Source organism: Pararge aegeria, chromosome 5 (genome assembly GCF_905163445.1).
Source record: "Pararge aegeria chromosome 5, ilParAegt1.1, whole genome shotgun sequence".
Lineage (NCBI taxonomy): Eukaryota > Metazoa > Arthropoda > Insecta > Lepidoptera > Nymphalidae > Pararge > Pararge aegeria.
Genome location: NC_053184.1, coordinates 13,322,580 through 13,340,155, shown reverse-complemented (window position 1 = coordinate 13,340,155; position 17,576 = coordinate 13,322,580). Strand labels below are relative to the sequence as shown.

At 37.3% G+C, this 17,576-nt stretch overlaps 1 protein-coding gene across 1 annotated transcript in view; it reads left to right on the top strand.

Moving 5' to 3' along the window:
* LOC120623594 (neurogenic protein mastermind-like) overlaps positions 1 to 17,245 on the top strand; it is a 47,062-nt gene extending 29,817 nt beyond the window's left edge. Inside the window, exons 4-9 of the mRNA XM_039889639.1 lie at positions 679 to 802; positions 8,184 to 8,306; positions 10,497 to 10,826; positions 11,112 to 11,244; positions 13,040 to 13,112; positions 14,280 to 17,245. Of these exons, the coding sequence (XP_039745573.1) occupies positions 679 to 802; positions 8,184 to 8,306; positions 10,497 to 10,826; positions 11,112 to 11,244; positions 13,040 to 13,112; positions 14,280 to 14,615 (1,119 nt within the window). The 3' untranslated portion in view covers positions 14,616 to 17,245. The remainder of the gene's footprint in view (positions 1 to 678; positions 803 to 8,183; positions 8,307 to 10,496; positions 10,827 to 11,111; positions 11,245 to 13,039; positions 13,113 to 14,279) is intronic.
* The last annotated feature ends 331 nt before the right edge of the window (positions 17,246 to 17,576 follow it).

The following is a 17,576-nucleotide window of genomic DNA, read 5'->3' as shown; positions in this document are numbered from 1 at the left end:
TAAGTTGGCGCTACTAGTGGAGGGTAGTTCCCATTTATTCTATGGAATGCGATCTCATCGGACGATACGACGATAGGCGTGTGTCACAGTGACGTCAGATGAGAGTATAAGTAGGCGTCTAATGATTTTCCTGCATATTGTTCCATTCCAATTATTATATTCAAGCATTCCATGGAACAAATATAAAGTTAAAATTGACTCATTTTGTTCGATGACGTCGTGTTTCAACGAACTCATGGTCTACTCATAGTCGATACGTTAGCGCACGATGCGTGCGCGATGACAGGTCACCACCGGTAACAACTGTCAGACAAGTTACTGAATACGGCGGCTGATAGTGTTGGTGGACACAGGGTGGTACTTTATAGGACGTGTTCCTAGCATGCTTTGCGAGGTGTTGTTTTCTGTTTGTAGGCGTTGATATTCCCCGGGCCATCCATCAATCTAAGGAATCAGTCGACTGGATTTTTGGCATAGATTTAGTTCAAAGGATAGAGATTAACATGGCTCTTTTTATCCCTAGGTTTTTCACAAATCCCGTGGGAAACGTTTGTCCCACGGGATTTGTGAAAAACCGCAATAAACCTAGACGAAGAACTCGGGCAAGAACTAGTTATTACTAAAAGAAAATATACACTACGCGGACCCCAGTTAGTAATAATAAATGTTGTATGGCAGGTGTCTGCAGCGCAACACATGCAGGTGAGCGGCAGCGGCGGCGGCCACGTGTCCGCCGCCGCGCAGCAGGGCATGTACGCCACCTTCCAGCACCAGGGCACACCCTCGCCGCAGCACCATCAAGGTAAGAACATTCCCTGAACGTGATATACTTAATCCAAGAAGCATTTATTTGAAGAAGTCTTACTCTATATGGGGACTTTTGAAACGTGAAGTCCATACTTTAGTAGCGATTCTGCCACCGGTTCGGAAGGCAGACTCTACCGAGAAGAAGCCGACAATAAAACTCAACAGTTGCTCTTTTCCAACATCGATAATTTACAATTTAACATTCATCAAGAAATTTTCATATTGTATCTAAAAGGTGTATCACTGAATGACGTGACCGAGGTGGGAGACACAAGAGCAAGATCGGTTGTGATCCACACAACCGATCTCTCTTTCAGCTAATTTTGTATTTTAGTTTCAACTGTCAAGAGAATTGTTTTATAGCGCTTACAATTATTGAAAACAGAGTATAAAACTTAGTGTTATGTTTGTGACTCTTCTTGACAACTACTACTACTGATTACTGTGTATTGACCTAAACTGGTAGCTGCATCACGATTTTTGAGATGTACCCGTACATTAAATTTTACCACCTATCAACGCACGTTCCATCTAACATCGGTGGGGCTAAGATCCGCGGCATAAGATCATTTTCGTCGTCATAAAAATGAGACGAGTAAATGGTAGACATAATTATCTCGTGGCGTAAATGTTAGCTGTAGAGGACACGCCACGCATGATCGTCTCTACAGTCATACCATGTACTCTTGTTGTAATTTCTAAAAATACCGGTTTGTCGATTGCCGTGCTATTAATTAATGCTTTCTGATTAGCTTATACTATTCCACGTTTGGTTGGAATACGTAAGAGCTAGAGTACGATAAAAGCCAAGAGCAACAATTGCGATAATCACATTGTGTTTCGCAATCGATCTACGGAAGGTTCCAATTGAGCAGGTATGGACGCAGAGGCCAGAGCGCGACGAGATATTATTGCATCGCGAGATAAGAGCGTTATGCACTTCAAAGAAAGTGAGCCCTTGGTATTCTAACGGATTCACTAGGCCTCCACCAGGGCAGTGAGAACTCTCGCACACTCTAATTCGGCTATATAGACAAGTGTTTTTCCACCTTCGTACGCGACCTAAATAAAATCAAGTGCAATGTGTATTGTAGAGTGTCGCAGGCACTCTGAGGCCAGTAATGATGCTTTGTTAAGAAGAAGTGCAAGTATAGGAAGTGGCCTAAAAGATTTACTCTACTATGGTGTAAACTTGATGACAGCCTCGGGCAATTAGTTGAAAAACGCTGCGGTAGATTTTCATTGAGACTCATTATATAAATATTTCCGGTAAATGTTAATAGTTTGCGTTAGCCTGATAAAAATAAGGTAATGTCTTTAATCCTAGAGTTTAGATTAAATATATGAATATGTAGGTCCTAGACAAATCTTAGATTTCACGTTTCGTATTAATGCAGTGCGGAGGATCAGTGAATATTTTTAAATTCGTTCTTATAGTCATTTTGAATTCGACGTGTCTACCTGGCATTCGGAATTTACACGGTTTCCGGTCGTTTGGTTTGCTGATAGCCATTTTGGCTATGCTATACGTAATATATCTACCATACCATATAAGTACATGCGCTTATACCGTTGTATGCTGGTTTTATTTACGTACGTGCCAACCTAATCGTTTTTTTAGCTTTGTAATATTGTTCAATAATGTACCGCAATTTTTATAAGACACTTTGAAATAAAACATCAAAAATTTACATTTGTTACAAGAATACAAATCGTTACTAATATTTTAAATTGTGTTTATTTGCTTGTCCCTCCTTCACTCCCTAATTAAGCAACTAATCATCTTAAATTTTGGTATAGTATTAGTGGAAAGGACGGAGAGTAACATCTTTTATCTCAGGAAATCTCACGGTTCCACAGGCCGTGGGTTCGATTCCCACAACAGGAAAATGTTTGTGTGATAAGCATGAATGTTTTTCAGTATCTGGGTGTTTATATGTATAATATAAGTATTTATGTATATTATTAATAAGAAAGAAAATATTCATCAGTCATCTTAGTACCCAAAACAAGTTACGCTTACTTTGGGGCTAGATGGCGATGTGTGTATTGTCGTAGTATATTTATTTATTACTAGCTGTTGCCCGCGACTTCGTCTGCGTTTGATTTAGTTTTTTGCCGTGGCATTAAATTTAAATGTAGATCTAAAAAAATTTAAAGTATTCAGTATCCGCTGAGGAGTTCTGTCCTCTATGTCCAACCATAGTTTGAGCAAAATTAAATATATATTATAACCTCTACAGTACAATAAAAATTATTTAAATCGGTTATAATTTGTCGGAGTTATGTTGTAAAATCGTCAAACACTCATCACCTGGAACCGAGCTTAATGTCGGGATAAAAAGTATCCTATATTACTTCTTACACTTCCAAGAATATGTCTACAAAGTTTCATGAGGATTGGTTAAGTAGTTTTTGCGTGAAAGCGTATTTATAATATTAGTAGGGATTTATTTATGTCTAAAAAACCGTAATAAAAGCGGAGAAGAAAGCGGGCAAGAACAACTTTTTTTTTTTATTTTTATAAATAGGTTTTGTGTTTTATTTGTTAAAGACATTATTAGATTTCAGTAATAACTTAACAGATTTAGCTAGAGGATATCATGGAATATGACTCGATATAACTTTATTAACACTACATCTACCAATATAGGTTTGAGTAACAACATAGCGTTGCGTGCTTAGTTTATTTTTCATAACACACGCTCAGTACAATGCACCAAGGGGTATGGGTATTCCTGCCAGCCTGTTTAAGCGTCGGTGTAATATGGGTGAAAATGCACCTTATGTTGACGTGATAGGTCGCGTGGTAGCTGCGAAACTACAGTAGCCGTTCGGTTGATCTGTGAACGGGGGGAGGGTACTCTGAGGTTGACGATCTGCGAGAATGCGCCAAGCGCGCTTCGGGGATGACATAGATTGAAGTCTTTATTGCGTTCGCTTTATAAGTGATTTTTGTTCTTTTTGTGCTACTGTTTAGTTATGATGCGTGGTGTACACCGAACGAAGAGTTCTTTTTACTTTTTGTATCAGCTTTGGCGTGTATCTTTTGAGAACTATGCACATTCGTAATATCTTTATGAATTTATACAAAAGTATTATACACATTTAACTGCATTTTGCCTGCAAGCTGTGTAGTAAGGTTTTATGAAAATTCTTGTTTTTTTATTCAACTAGAAGTTGCACCTGCGGGGGTTAGAAACCCCGTACCCCGTACGTATGGACGTCGTACTTGAACGATAAATCGCTTGGCAGCACTTCTTTGTAGACAGGGTGGCAATGAGCCACTGACCTGACTAGAGAAAATTAACAAATTTTTATTTCCTAAATAGCCCCTGCTGGGGATCGAACTGGGGGACCGGGTGCCGGGACTTCTACTTATAAGACCACAGCGTCACCACTGCTCCAGGGTCGTAAGATAATATAACCTATCAAAGTTTTACTTTTCTGTGGATAAATCATAAACTTAAAATTGAATTAACTTATGAATTCGTCCTGAAATATTGTTTTATGGTAATTTCAAGTTTAGATCAAGTTATATACTATTTTCTTCTTCAACAAGAGATATACTATTTTCTGAGAGATTTTTGTTAGGTAGGCTTTTATTGTAAATCTACGTTGGAATAAACGAAAAACAATACTGCAGAGCAAATTCGTAAAATTTAATTATTCACCGATGGCGGCACCAGTACAACTTGGATAGCTTTTTTTTTTGTTCAACTGCAAGTTAGCCCTTTGCCTGCCGGTAAGTGGAGATGCAGTCTTAGATGGTAACGGGCTTACCTATATTAAACCCATTGGTTCTACGCGACATCGTACCGGAACGCTAAATCGCTTAGCGGCACGTCTGTGTCGGTAGCTTGGTAACTAGCCACGGCCTTCTCCGCTCCAGACTAGAGAATATTCAGAAATTAAAACAATTAACCGCTGCGCCAGAGAGGTCGTCCAAAGCCTATTTTTCTGAAGCCTGTAACAATCCGATTTCGTCTTATTACAATTCTTGTTCTAATCTATTCCAGCTTTTGATTCATGCATGTTTTTACGGTGGCTTTAGAAAATGGTGGAAGAGAAATTTAACCAAAATATTGAAGACTTTCCTAAATATATTTTATAGAAATGGTTCACTTACAGTTTTCTTATAAGTTGGTATATCTGATAAAAATCTTCTACGATGGAAGGTTGAATTCCTACGGATAGCAGTACATAACTCGCATTCAGTCTTTTTAACCATTAGAAGTAACTTGTTAGATTACGAATACGTTACATATACATTGAAGTAAATTTACTTTAAACCCTCCTATTGTTGGCTTAATCTCTAAATAAATGTTGGTAAGTATCTACTTACGTGTATAGTATATACGTAATAGTTATCGAGTTGCGGACATATTAAAACTTAGTCATTGTACGTATAACTTGTACCTAGTTTTTTTTTATAAGTGGTTTATCCTTACAAAGTTGCAGAGGTCAGCTTCCGAACAAATGCTTAATATAGGATGCCTTTTTTTGCAATGCTTATTCGATGACTTTAGCACTTACTTGCGAACACACTTGAAAACAAGTGACGACACAGTCTTAAGATTAAAGCGTGTTAATCTGTAGGGTATGGTTGTGTGTGAAACCCTTACCCACCTAAAACGTTTTCTGGGTTTGTTTTAATGGTTCCAACAGAGCTAACTGGAGCAAACATAGACATTATTTAAGCTCGGACTCAATCGTACGACCTTCGTCATAAAAGACAACTGCGTAACCGATGCGCCTGGGAGGTCGTCTCATTAAAACGCGAGTTAGCGAGCCAAATGTCACAAAACTGCGCTGAATTTTATTAAAAAACATAAACGAAACCTACTTCCGGGTGTTACGTATGCACTAGAAACTGACGATAGTGTCTACTGCAGTAACTATTGCGCGACGAGTTGTTGTCTGACCTCTTCTGTTTTGTTTTCTGAATGTAAGGTTCTCAATGGTACAAATGAGTCAAAAAAAAAAAGTCCCTTAAGATATCAGAGACATATAACATTCGGTTTGCGGTTCGGACGTTTTTTTTCGTGTTATTGCAAAAATGCGCCAACCAGGTAGATGCAGGTTAGTGTAAAACCCCTTTAAACAGAGCAACAATTCGCAGGACATGCAAGTAACACGTCCTACAAATTGCCGCCTTGTGATCTTCGGGTATGAGGCGTAAGTAAGTGTTTATGTGCCTATAATACCACCACCATATCGTATTCATTTTTTATACCAAGAAATGGTCAATACCAATTGAAACATTATAGATAGAGAATTAGTGTTGCTACATTTACATGGCTTGCTTTGGGAACCTATGCCGTCGGTAACAGTTATGATCATTTATCAAGACCGCCAAACCATATTAGATGACGGTTAACAATCGACTTACCAGAAACGGACATAAATTAGTGATATCTGCATATCGTCTGCGAAAGGTGCAGAACTCCTTTGTAGGGTTGAGTATACGCTTTTACAACTTTATACAACATGATTCCTAAAGAAATTCTGGACCTACCGTTCCATACATTTAAAAAATGTGTAAAAACACATCTTAAACAACGAGGTTACTATACATTTGATGAATCTGTTAATGACAAGGTAGATTAGAAGCAGCCAGCTTCGCTCTCATCTTCCTCAAGATAGAAAAGTGATTGTATATGTTGATGTTGTAGAAGAGCAACTACTGAGAACCGGTGGTAGAGTCACTACAAACATACATACTTGACGTTTCAAAAGTCTTTATAAAGTAGGCCCACTTAAAATAAATGAATTTTGAATTTTTTCAATAATTATTCTAGGTCTAAACTTTTAAATCCTTCACTTACAGTGGATTACGTAGGTTTGGCACATTAATAAGCTGAGGATAACCCAAAACAAATACGCTTCTAATTTCCCCCCTCCATTTGGAAGTCGGTCGGAAAACTGTTACAAATACCATTCCAAGTCTCTCGTTACGTGACTTCAGTCACAGCACGAAATTTAACATTGTTCGGTTACGTAATTGACTAAGCAATACCTCGTTACATATAGTGCTTCATGATTGATTCACATTGATTTTGTAACAATAGAAGTTTATGGCTATTACTAAAACACTAATTATCCTTATTTATGTCCCACTTCTTTTAAGAGAGAAAGAGCTTAGAACAACGACGCTGCACTGCTCTAATAACGATTGGAGAATTTTAACGTTTATTACGGAGAAAAGATTAATGCCTTTATATCTCAAGAGTCGCTTACTCATCAAGCACGGCTAGCATGGGCAGAATAAAGTTATCCCCTTGGGGAAAGTATAAAAATGTACCTCTTATTATCTTCTCCCACGGCTTTATCAACTGTTAGGGCATTGGCGCTCAAGTGGAAATAGTATCCAAATAATATATGTATAAACGGGAGTAAACTTCTCCTATTCCATGTTCCCGAGCATTAGCAGGTGGACACGTCATTTATAATTTATTTCTTAATATTCCCTGTCAGGGGATATAATTTTTGTTTCCTATCTGTGGTAGCCCTGCTGGTACTGATAAATCGACGTTGCTTAACTAACCCGATTGATACGTTATAATAATATTACGCAAACAAACCTGGACTTCTTATATGCCAACTGGTTTCGGGGAAGACAACTGACACATCTACGTACAGGCACTGATGAATTTGTTGATAGGTAAAATAACATAACGTTTTAAATTTTAAATTTTTATTTAACGCTGCAATGTTATCACATTTTAAATTTTCCCAGTCAACGCAATGTTGATAAGGAAAAAAATATGTTTGCGTCACGAAGCTGCCTACGTGGTTATTCTACCTTTTTAGAATTATTATTTTGCCCGCGACAACAGTAACTGTCTCAATGGTATTGTATAGATGCCGTCATCTATCTCATCATCAGCCTAATTTATGTGAAACTGTGAGATACCGTCCAGTAATAGTATTAGTTCATACGAACTTACAAACCGAAAAAAGGAAAAAATATTTTAATTTTATTTTCTTTATCTCATCATCAACTTCATCATGTCAACTATTGAACGTCCACCGCTGGACATAGGTATTTTGTAGGGAGTTTCAAATACCGCTTGGGTCTTGTGGTCTTGTGCTGCTTGGGTCCAGCGGCTCCTTGCAACTGGCTTGATGTCATCCGTCCACCTCGTTGCGGGTCTACCAATTCTCCGTTTACCGGTGCGAGGTCGCCATTCCAGCACCTTGGGGCCACAACATCCATCGGTTTAGCACCTATATTTAAGCGAACATGGAACATTTCTCATAAGACAGAGGGATTAAAGTTTTGACCCTTAAGCTGATCCAATGCGGGTTGGAAATTATCGAAAAGTCCTCCGACATATCTTGATTAGTGCAATAATGAAGTTTATCTTACCCAGGGAGCGGATGCGATTCGTACTCGGTGTCACAGTCGCAGAGTATGAACTTTTCGCCGTCAATGCGGGTGAGACCCACCGGACAAACGCAGCAGAACGCTCCTGGCCCTGGTCAGCAGACACTCGGTAAGTACTTATTTAAAAAACGAATGAAACTTGTTTTTTTAATATTTATTATTATTATTATTATTTGTTTACCTACTGTCTCTAGCAACCAATAACATTCGGAAATAAATACATTTTAAGGCCATGATCTCTTCTCTTCAGCAGTGAAGCCTTCATGTTTTTTCCTTGTTTTGAAACCAGAGAAAATTGTTGAGCTTTTTGGGAACAAAGACTTTCCATTGAACACGGTATCTTTAACTGGATGGAAGCGAACGTAATCCTCTTGGATATGTAAATTCTTCGGCAGATCCATTTTTTTCAAACTGTCGAATGGAGTTGTCGTTTCAATAGGTGTTTCATAGAATTGCCTTAGGTCATCAACTGTCTCAATGTTGTGCAATAATGTGTTATAATTCATGGAACAAGCAGATGGCTCGACTGTTTGTTATAGGAAGGCCATCGCCCGTCCTACCAAGTTCCGTCCTGTGTCTATCGACCTGATACGTAGGTGTTAAGCCTTATGCGCCTGTTATTAAACCAACCACGCCCTTCAAATTGGAACACAGCACTGTTGCTTCCCCGGATGATAACTGTCACAAAAAGTTCTTCTAAGCTGTTTCAGTTTTAGCAGAATGGTGTTGACCTTTAGGTTTCCATACAATCCTCACTCACCATGGATGGCCTTTCCATTGCATCTATATAGGGAAATTTTATTTGGTCTTATTAATCTAACGCGAAACTTCATTCATGCTAGGTAAAGTAGAGGTAAACACAAGGCCAAATCAGGCCGTGTTCGCAATAGCGTGTATAGTCTGTTCAATTTCATAGTGTCGGTACACCGGCAGGCGAATTTGACATTTTACAATAAAGCTGTATTAGTTTTGTAAATTCTGTTTTTTTGGAGAGTAGGTACCTGTTTTGTTGAATTTTATTGTTATGGTATGTTATAATAAATACGAAGAGGTATAATAAAGTAATATAAACGAAAGTAAAATAGACACTATTTTCCATCACGCAAGGTGTTGGGTTCATTGTGTCCTATACCTATTTATAATAAAGGATCCATCGTCATAACGTTCTCAATCCACAGTAAAGTATTGATACCTAGCATAACATCTGTTCGACGTAGGAACGACTACTACTACTGATTGTAGTAGAGTAGTTTTTTCGTAATTACTACTACTAGTACTGTTAGTAGTAGTAGTAGTAGTAGTTACGAAAAAACCTATTCTGCAATAGTCAACAAATAGCACCTTCCACTACGGCATGGCATGGCACTTCGAAATTAAATGCCAAATCAAAGCAAATGGACTTTGTACGATCTTATGACTATTAAAAATCGTTCGATAAACGGAGCGTTAATTTAAGCTTTCAATGTTAAAAACTGTTAACGCGATTTTACTATGACAAATTTGAGAGAATAGGTACCAACAGTATAAATACTTGGCGTTAGCCAGACGATGTAAGTAGATGAGGTTATGTTTAATAATGCAGACGGAGCACATTCAACGGACTTTGCCACCAATCCATATACTTAGCTACCTACTTTATGCACAGGACACGGGATAGTTACCTTGTATACTCGACTGCGAAACTCTTGATAATCGCACTTTTTGTTATTGAATAAATTTATGCTATTGTATTTATCAGCCAATAGTGAAATAGTGTCAGCCAATCAGATTGTATAGCTATCTTTACAGTTGACCCATCACAATCTAGCGTTTTCCGCGACTTGCTTGGGTATTTAAATAGTGTCGCGGGCCTGTTTGGTCTCGCGGGCTATAATAGGTATAGGTAGCTATTTAGTAAGAGGATAGGGAGAGTAGGTACAAAAGATCCTTATGCTCGATAGAAAGATAGATATATTTTTATACGATGTTTCAATGTAAACAATAAGTAACGTTAACGCGACCTCGTCAAAACTTATGGGTACATACAAATGTAATTGTAAAAAAAACTAGGTACGTACGTACGTATCATCGCAATTATTTTCCGTATAAGGTTTACATCTACGATGTATACAACAAACAAAGACATAATATTCTTCCAGAAACAAATAATAGGTAAATAATAGGTAAGTACAAACACCGTAGCTCCGTCAAAGTACGAAAACTCCATGAACTATTTAAATTCAGAATTTTCCTACACATATATATTTGGAACACCATTACTTCCATAGTGAGTTTCTTAGGTACATTTTATTCCCACCAGGTATAACAGGAGCTGGCATAACACGCGAGCAGCAAGCAAAGATAATCCAGCAACAGCAGCAGCAAATGCTTCGGGCTCAGCAGCAACAGCAACAACAGCAACAGCAGCAACAGCAACAACAGCAACAACAGCAACAGCAGCAACAGCAGATGCGGCCTCCCCCGCCGGAGTACAAGGCGCGGTTCGCGAGCGCCGCGCCGGGCCCACGCCGACCTACTGCGCCGCAACCGCGTGCCTTCCCGCCGCACGCGCGGCAATACGCACCCGACTGGCGGCATGTGCTCATACAGCAGCAATCAGCGCGTCAGCAGTTCCCGCACCATCATCAAGGTATCATTTTGTAGCAGACATCAATGAATCAGAACCATTACCGGCCACCACGTTAGTAGATCGTCTTCACACGCCTTGGAGAATAGCATGGACACAGTTGCTCTCTATTCCCAACGTGGTGATTATGGGCAAATCCTCCAGTTGCGAGAGGCCTTTAGTCCAGCAGTGGACTGTATTTGACTGTTAATGATGATGATGATCAGATTTATTAATAGCGGTTGGATAGCCTAGGTGATTTTGGCTGAGAATATAAAGATGGAGGTTTTTTTTGTCTTTAACAACCAGGTTTCAATATGGGCGGGATGGGCGGTATGGGCAACGTGGGCGGCGTTAGCGGCGGCATGACGCAACAACAGCAACTTCAGCTGCAGCAGGCGCGATTGCAGCAACAGCAACTCATGCAGCATCAGCAGCAAAGGTAACCTAACATGTTTTGTTTTTTATTTCTCTCTTCTCTCTCTCTTATTCTTCAAAATAACGACACAATTCGATTTAAACCAGACGTAAGACTATCTAATCAATAGGAAACTATTTTAAACGGTTGGTTATACTAATAGCTTCATGACAATATATTAGGGGATTCCCCGATAAACGTTGTGGTGTTACAGAATATGCACTTATGTTGATTATATGTTGGTTATCTGTTGTACATCTTTAGGCTACAACGCAGCGCTACTCACCAAACTAGCATATTTCTACTGGACCGATTCTGATGCGGTATTTTGTGTAGCATCGATAATGTCTCACAATGGGTCTTAAAATATGACAGACAACAGCGGGTCTCATTTAAGGGCTTTGACAATAAGGATTTATATGATATGTTTTCCACACAACTTATGTCAAATAGTCAAATTGTCATACTCGGAGATATTTTGGCAATCGAAATGTGTTTAGTGTGTACCTACTTGATAAAAGTGTGTGTTTCGTTTATCCTTCTTTCACGCGCTAAAGCTAGTTGAAAGGGTGGAGAGTAACAGAAGCTCTCCCAGGAAAACCAACGGTTCCCAAGGGATTTGTAAAAAACCGTAATAAACGCGTTTAGCAGCTAGTAGAACTGTTTGGTACTGTGAACGTTAGAAAACGTTACACGAGTAGTTTTAATTTCCGTGCAAACACTGGTGATGTAATGATTAATTAAAACTAGTCGCGTATCCCCTTCTTTAACCTCAGCGCTCACCTTGTTGACGACTTGCGAGCATAACGCGTTACTAATGTTGTCATAATGCCCTTACTGGCATAGAATGTCCCGATACAAATAAAAACAATGATTAAAAATACCATATTTTGTTTATATAGTGTTAAAGATTCTAACACTATTTTGTTCCTTATACGTAGCAGGTGTGATTCCTGTTTTAAAAATGTTTTAATTTTATGGCACAAATTTTATTTTAATGCTGTTTCAAAAGTTGGTGTTACGTAAAAGCATTATATAAAAGTATATATAAGCAATATAAGTGAATTCCAGATCGATCTGAATCTGTGTTTTTAGATTAGCGCTTGTGAAATTGCGGGAAAGATTGCATTAAAATATAAAGATGGCTCTTAATAAAATTTACATTTTTAAATCGTGAAGAGTTCGTTATTTTGCGAGGCGCAAGTATGTGGTACTTGTATGTATATATGACTTCAGTTCCGTCCGAAAGAATGCCCACATGCCAGTTGTACGTTCGAGGCGTAAAGGCAATCCACGCGATTTTGTGCTTTTTAATTTCCATACTAATATTATAAATGCGAAAGCGTGTATGTTTGTGTATTACCTATGTTCAGCTTAACCGTTTGGCATCTTGGAGATGAACACAGGATAATATTAATCCCGAAAAGCTGATAGCCGAGTTACCTGCGGCATTTTAAAACATAGCATTTGTTATCTATGCATGGCTTAACCGTTTTACTTATCTTGGTAAAATTTTGCATAGAAATAGATTGCATCCAGGTTATAGGAAATATTTTAACCCAAAATAAAATAAAGATGCCAGAGGCATATTGTCAACCAAAATAATGGTCAATCTGTAAACGAATGGCATTTCTATGATATATTTTAATGAAATTTTAATAGAACGACAATAAGTCCGCACCAGAAGTTATAATATTTGTGTATTCTTGGCCAAACATTTAAAACTATGTTTTTTATTTCAAACCTGAAATTCACAATACCATGGCGACACTACATTTAACTCGCGAGCTATTTATTTATCGCACTTGTTTACTTCCAGGGCGTCGAATCAACAGTCATCAATGTCGCATCTGATTATGCAACAAAACCAGATGATGAGCGTGCAAGGACAGGTAATTATTTTATCGTACGCGCTTATCGTTTCATTGATTTACTCGGTGTTAACAACGCGATAATGAGGAAATTAATAATAATATAAAATGTTTATCATTGAAATGTAAGCAGCGTTACTTTGCGGAAGTACGGCGTGAACAGCGAACATTTAGCTTAATTTGCTATAATCACACCACGAGAGCCAACACGAATCTGTGCACACTTGTTAATAAAATTTATAAAGTAAACATTTCCATCGTACGTTGATTACGTATGAGGATCTTTGTGTTGTTAAGCAGACTAATTATTTGTCGCCTTGGCAGTAAAATCGACCCGTATGCCGTCACAAGGATCGGATGACGTTCTCATATCATCATATGCCGTCATGCCTCTTCTACACCACCATATAATTTTCTTAGTTAATATATAAGGGAATTTTAGCAACGAAACTCTGCTACATTAATTTAATATATTTTCTTTTAATACTGCAAATTCTATCATTAACTTTGATATTTCACATTTACCGGGACTGCGATATCGGCAACTATTCTTTCTAAACTGTCTTACGTTATATGTAAATATTATTTTTACTATACGTACGTCGAAATGCAAAAAGAGTGTGTCAATATACAAATAAAGGTAAAAATAAAGACAAACTTAAAAGTAACGAACAGACTCATACTACAACCTGTAACTGAATTACGAAATACTGTTGAACCGTGCATAAGTATATTTCATAAGGAAAAAATATTAAATCAAAAGATGCATATTTATTATTCCATACAAACGAATTCAAAGCATTTTAAGTGTTTACTTATGACAACACTATTGAAGATAAAATACCGACACGCGCATAGTACCTATGCTACGCGACGCGTACCTTATAAAGTGGCAGGAGTCTCATGATTTCAATTTCGCGGCTGTATCTGATTTCTTTCAGTAAAAACTATGGCAGTAGTTTACTCAAAAACAATTAGGTTTTCGGTTTCACAGATAAGTTTACAGTGTGCCTGTGAAGTATTATTTCGGTTTTCATTTACACGTTGTAAAAGTATATATTGATAGTTAGAAATTTATCACACAGATTTGCCTGGTTGTCGCAGATTAAAAGTAAATCAATGTTCAACTGTTAATGTTGTAGGTTAATTTCGGCCAGTTAAAATGAACTTTGTAATATTTGTCTATAGATGCCGAATATCCACATGAGTCAGTCCCAGAGTATGAGCTTGCAGCAGTCCGGCATGGGCGGTTTGGGGCCCATGCAGTCCATGCCGAGTCAACAGCCGATGCATGCGCAAAGCAACAGCATGCAGGCCCAGAACATGCTCGGAAACGGGCCCATGCAAACACAGAACGGGAACAGCCATCCCTTCTCACTCCACTCCGCGTCTTCCTTCACGGGGCAAACTGCAGACTTCAACCTGGACTTCCTCGACAACATGCCTTCCAGCGACGCCAGCAACCTCACTGCGCAGGAGTTGCTCAACTCGCTTGATAACTCATTCTTGAACGACATACTATAAATACTGAGCTGTTTATAATGAAGTTTTTTTTCAATGGGAAAGGATATATTTGACCGTTATTGGACCAAGACTTCACGCTGCGGCGTAAAAAGTAAAAAAAGATCTTTCCGGGGCTGGCCGTAAATGTCACGCGTTTTAAAGTATTTTTGCGCTTTTGACACTAAAATAGTAATATTGAACCCTATGACACTGAAATAGCCATATTTTAGGTTTCAATAAGTGTTTTTAAAGTACACGTGATCAAAGATGGCTCATTATATAGGAATTCCATAGAAGTTTGAGGTGAAATTTTCACGTGGCACATACATGAACGTTTCAAAAGCTGTCTTCCGCCCGGACGAGTAAGTCGGCGCTAACTGTGTTTTAGTTTCATCTAAATAAAAGGAAATTGGCAGCCTCGGATAGCCGCGCCATATCATTGTATCATTATTGTTCGTATAGCATATAAAGTAGCTCGCGACCAACGTGTAACAAATTGTGACCAAAGTTTTCCATCAGAAATACGCCGTGGCCCCGCCACTGGCGAATCTTCCGATAAATATAAACATTTTCTAATGCATTGTTTTATATGGACTATATTAATAATTATTCTAAAGAATTCCATTTCGTAATGTTTATAGGTTTTTATTATTGTTCATGCATAGTTCATTTGTAAAAAAAAAATATTGTATAGTAAGGTTGTTTATAGAGTATTAATGTAGGGCAGTAGTGGAAAGCTCCCAGATAACTTAATTTATCCTTACGAGGTGGTAATTACGTATCTCATTATTTGCGGAGTTGCTTTTATATACTATGTATATTTATTACAGATATTGTTATTAATATAAGTAAAATAGCACAAAAGACATTTCAACGATTTTATTTACAAGTTTATAAATTTATTTATCAAATGCAGAGATAATTGGGGCAATACATTTTATAGCGTATATTCTTATAATCGAGTCTGTACTTTACCATGTGACATTACAATGTAGTAATTTATTCGTTTCCTCTGGACCTCCATTACAATCTCGCTGATAATCCTTTTCTTTTTGAAAATATAAAACTTTTCCTGTGATTGGAAGTTGAAAAGCTCTTTATATCTTATGGCATTAAATCTCAGAGCCTTGAGTCTGTGGCATTGAAATTTTAACTTTTAAATTCATTCTATAACGTAAATTTTGAAACAGTTTGTTAGTATTAGAATGTCTTATATAATCTATTTACCCGTGGCGCTAATATTGAGTTAAAATTACCTATGTTTATCTCGAAGAACGCAAAGCTTAAAACTTATCCTAAGAGAGTAATGAAAGTAATTATAATGCCACAATTACGTATCAAATTTGAAGGCGCTTCAATTTAACGTTACGGAAATAAGACCAATTTTTATTCTTTATCTAACAGTAGGTATGTAGTTCTAGAGATTAACGCGTTAATATATATCGATATGCAACCCATTGCCGGCCCACTGTAACGCACGTGTCTCCTGTCAGAATGAGAAGGGATTAGGCCGTTGTCACCAAACTGTCCAAGTGCGGACTGGTAGACTTATAGATTGGCGTCAGTGGCGTGCACTTCATATATGCACAAAAGCTCTGCCTACCCTAAAATGTTTGTATCACTCATAAATGCGAAGGATTTTTAAAATTTTATGGCATCTTCCTTCTTTATGTATACCCTGGTCAAAAACTCTGTGCACGCCACTGATTGGCATAGATATATGAATGACATTAGATCAAAGCGCATGTCACTACAATTATTGACGTATATATAGTTAAAACTTTGATGTCAAAGTCAGTCTTAATTATTATTTCATTTTTCAATTTAAAATGCATATAAAAATTTCGAACCCGCCGGTAAGCTACGGTTCTCAAAACCCGGTGTTATGAGAACCGTAGCTTAGTTGGCAAAGGACTTAGACTGCAATTGGAAAAATGAGGATTCCGAAATTTTTATTTTGAATTAAACTATATAAATATTATGATATCTCCTCCAAGTGTAAGTAGAAACGCTTATGTAAAAATATTATTTCATTGTATATAGGATTATTGGCGAGGTTAGTTTTCCGCCTGCAAACGGCCCAATTTATTTTTATTTATAGTGCAAATGTACATTTTATTAGTTAAGTTTATTTTAAGATCATTCCTGTACCTAAGATGTAATTAGTAGATTATACTGTGATGTCGGTCTCAATGGTCTGTAGGTTTAAAATAGAATCAATTATTATAAATAGAATATTGTTATTGTTAAGGATCTCATGTATTACTTAGAAGAGGTTTGTGGGATTCTGGAATTTTCTGGATGGTTGGTTGGTTTTAGTTTTCTGGACGAGTTCCGCCAGTAGGTTACGAGAATTAAATTATTGTATGTATGTATAATATGTTTTCAATGTATTATTTTTACAAAATATGTTAAATCATTTATTAAAATTCGGAAAAGCATAGCTGAAAAAGATAGTATATTATATGTATTAAATATAATTCCTTTTTAAGTGGAAAAAAATCATAATTAATATAAATGAAAACCCGCTCTCTGTTACAGCTAGTGACCAGTTGTAAATGATTGAAACATTCCAGAGCCATTGTTAACAATGTTTTAACTTTAGGACCAATTTTTGAATGTTCTTTTGAAAATAATATTACATATTGAAATCTGGTTTTTTATTTTAAAAAATAACTTATAACTACATTTTTTAAACTAATTACAGTCTTTCCTTATCTTAATAATTAATATCTACTAATAGTTAACTCTTACTAATATAATAAATGCGAAAGTATTGCAGTGCAGCGTTAGGAGCATTGGATTTTCGTAATTTTTGCAGAGAAAATGAGACTGTAGCTAGGATCTGGTATGCCATCTATGTATACTTGTCATAACCTTCACAGTCATAACCTTGCCATGCTAGGTGCGCTGGTAAGTTTGTAATTACAATTTAAAAATTACATATTTGGTATAGGTCATCAAGGCTCACGCAGTTATTTT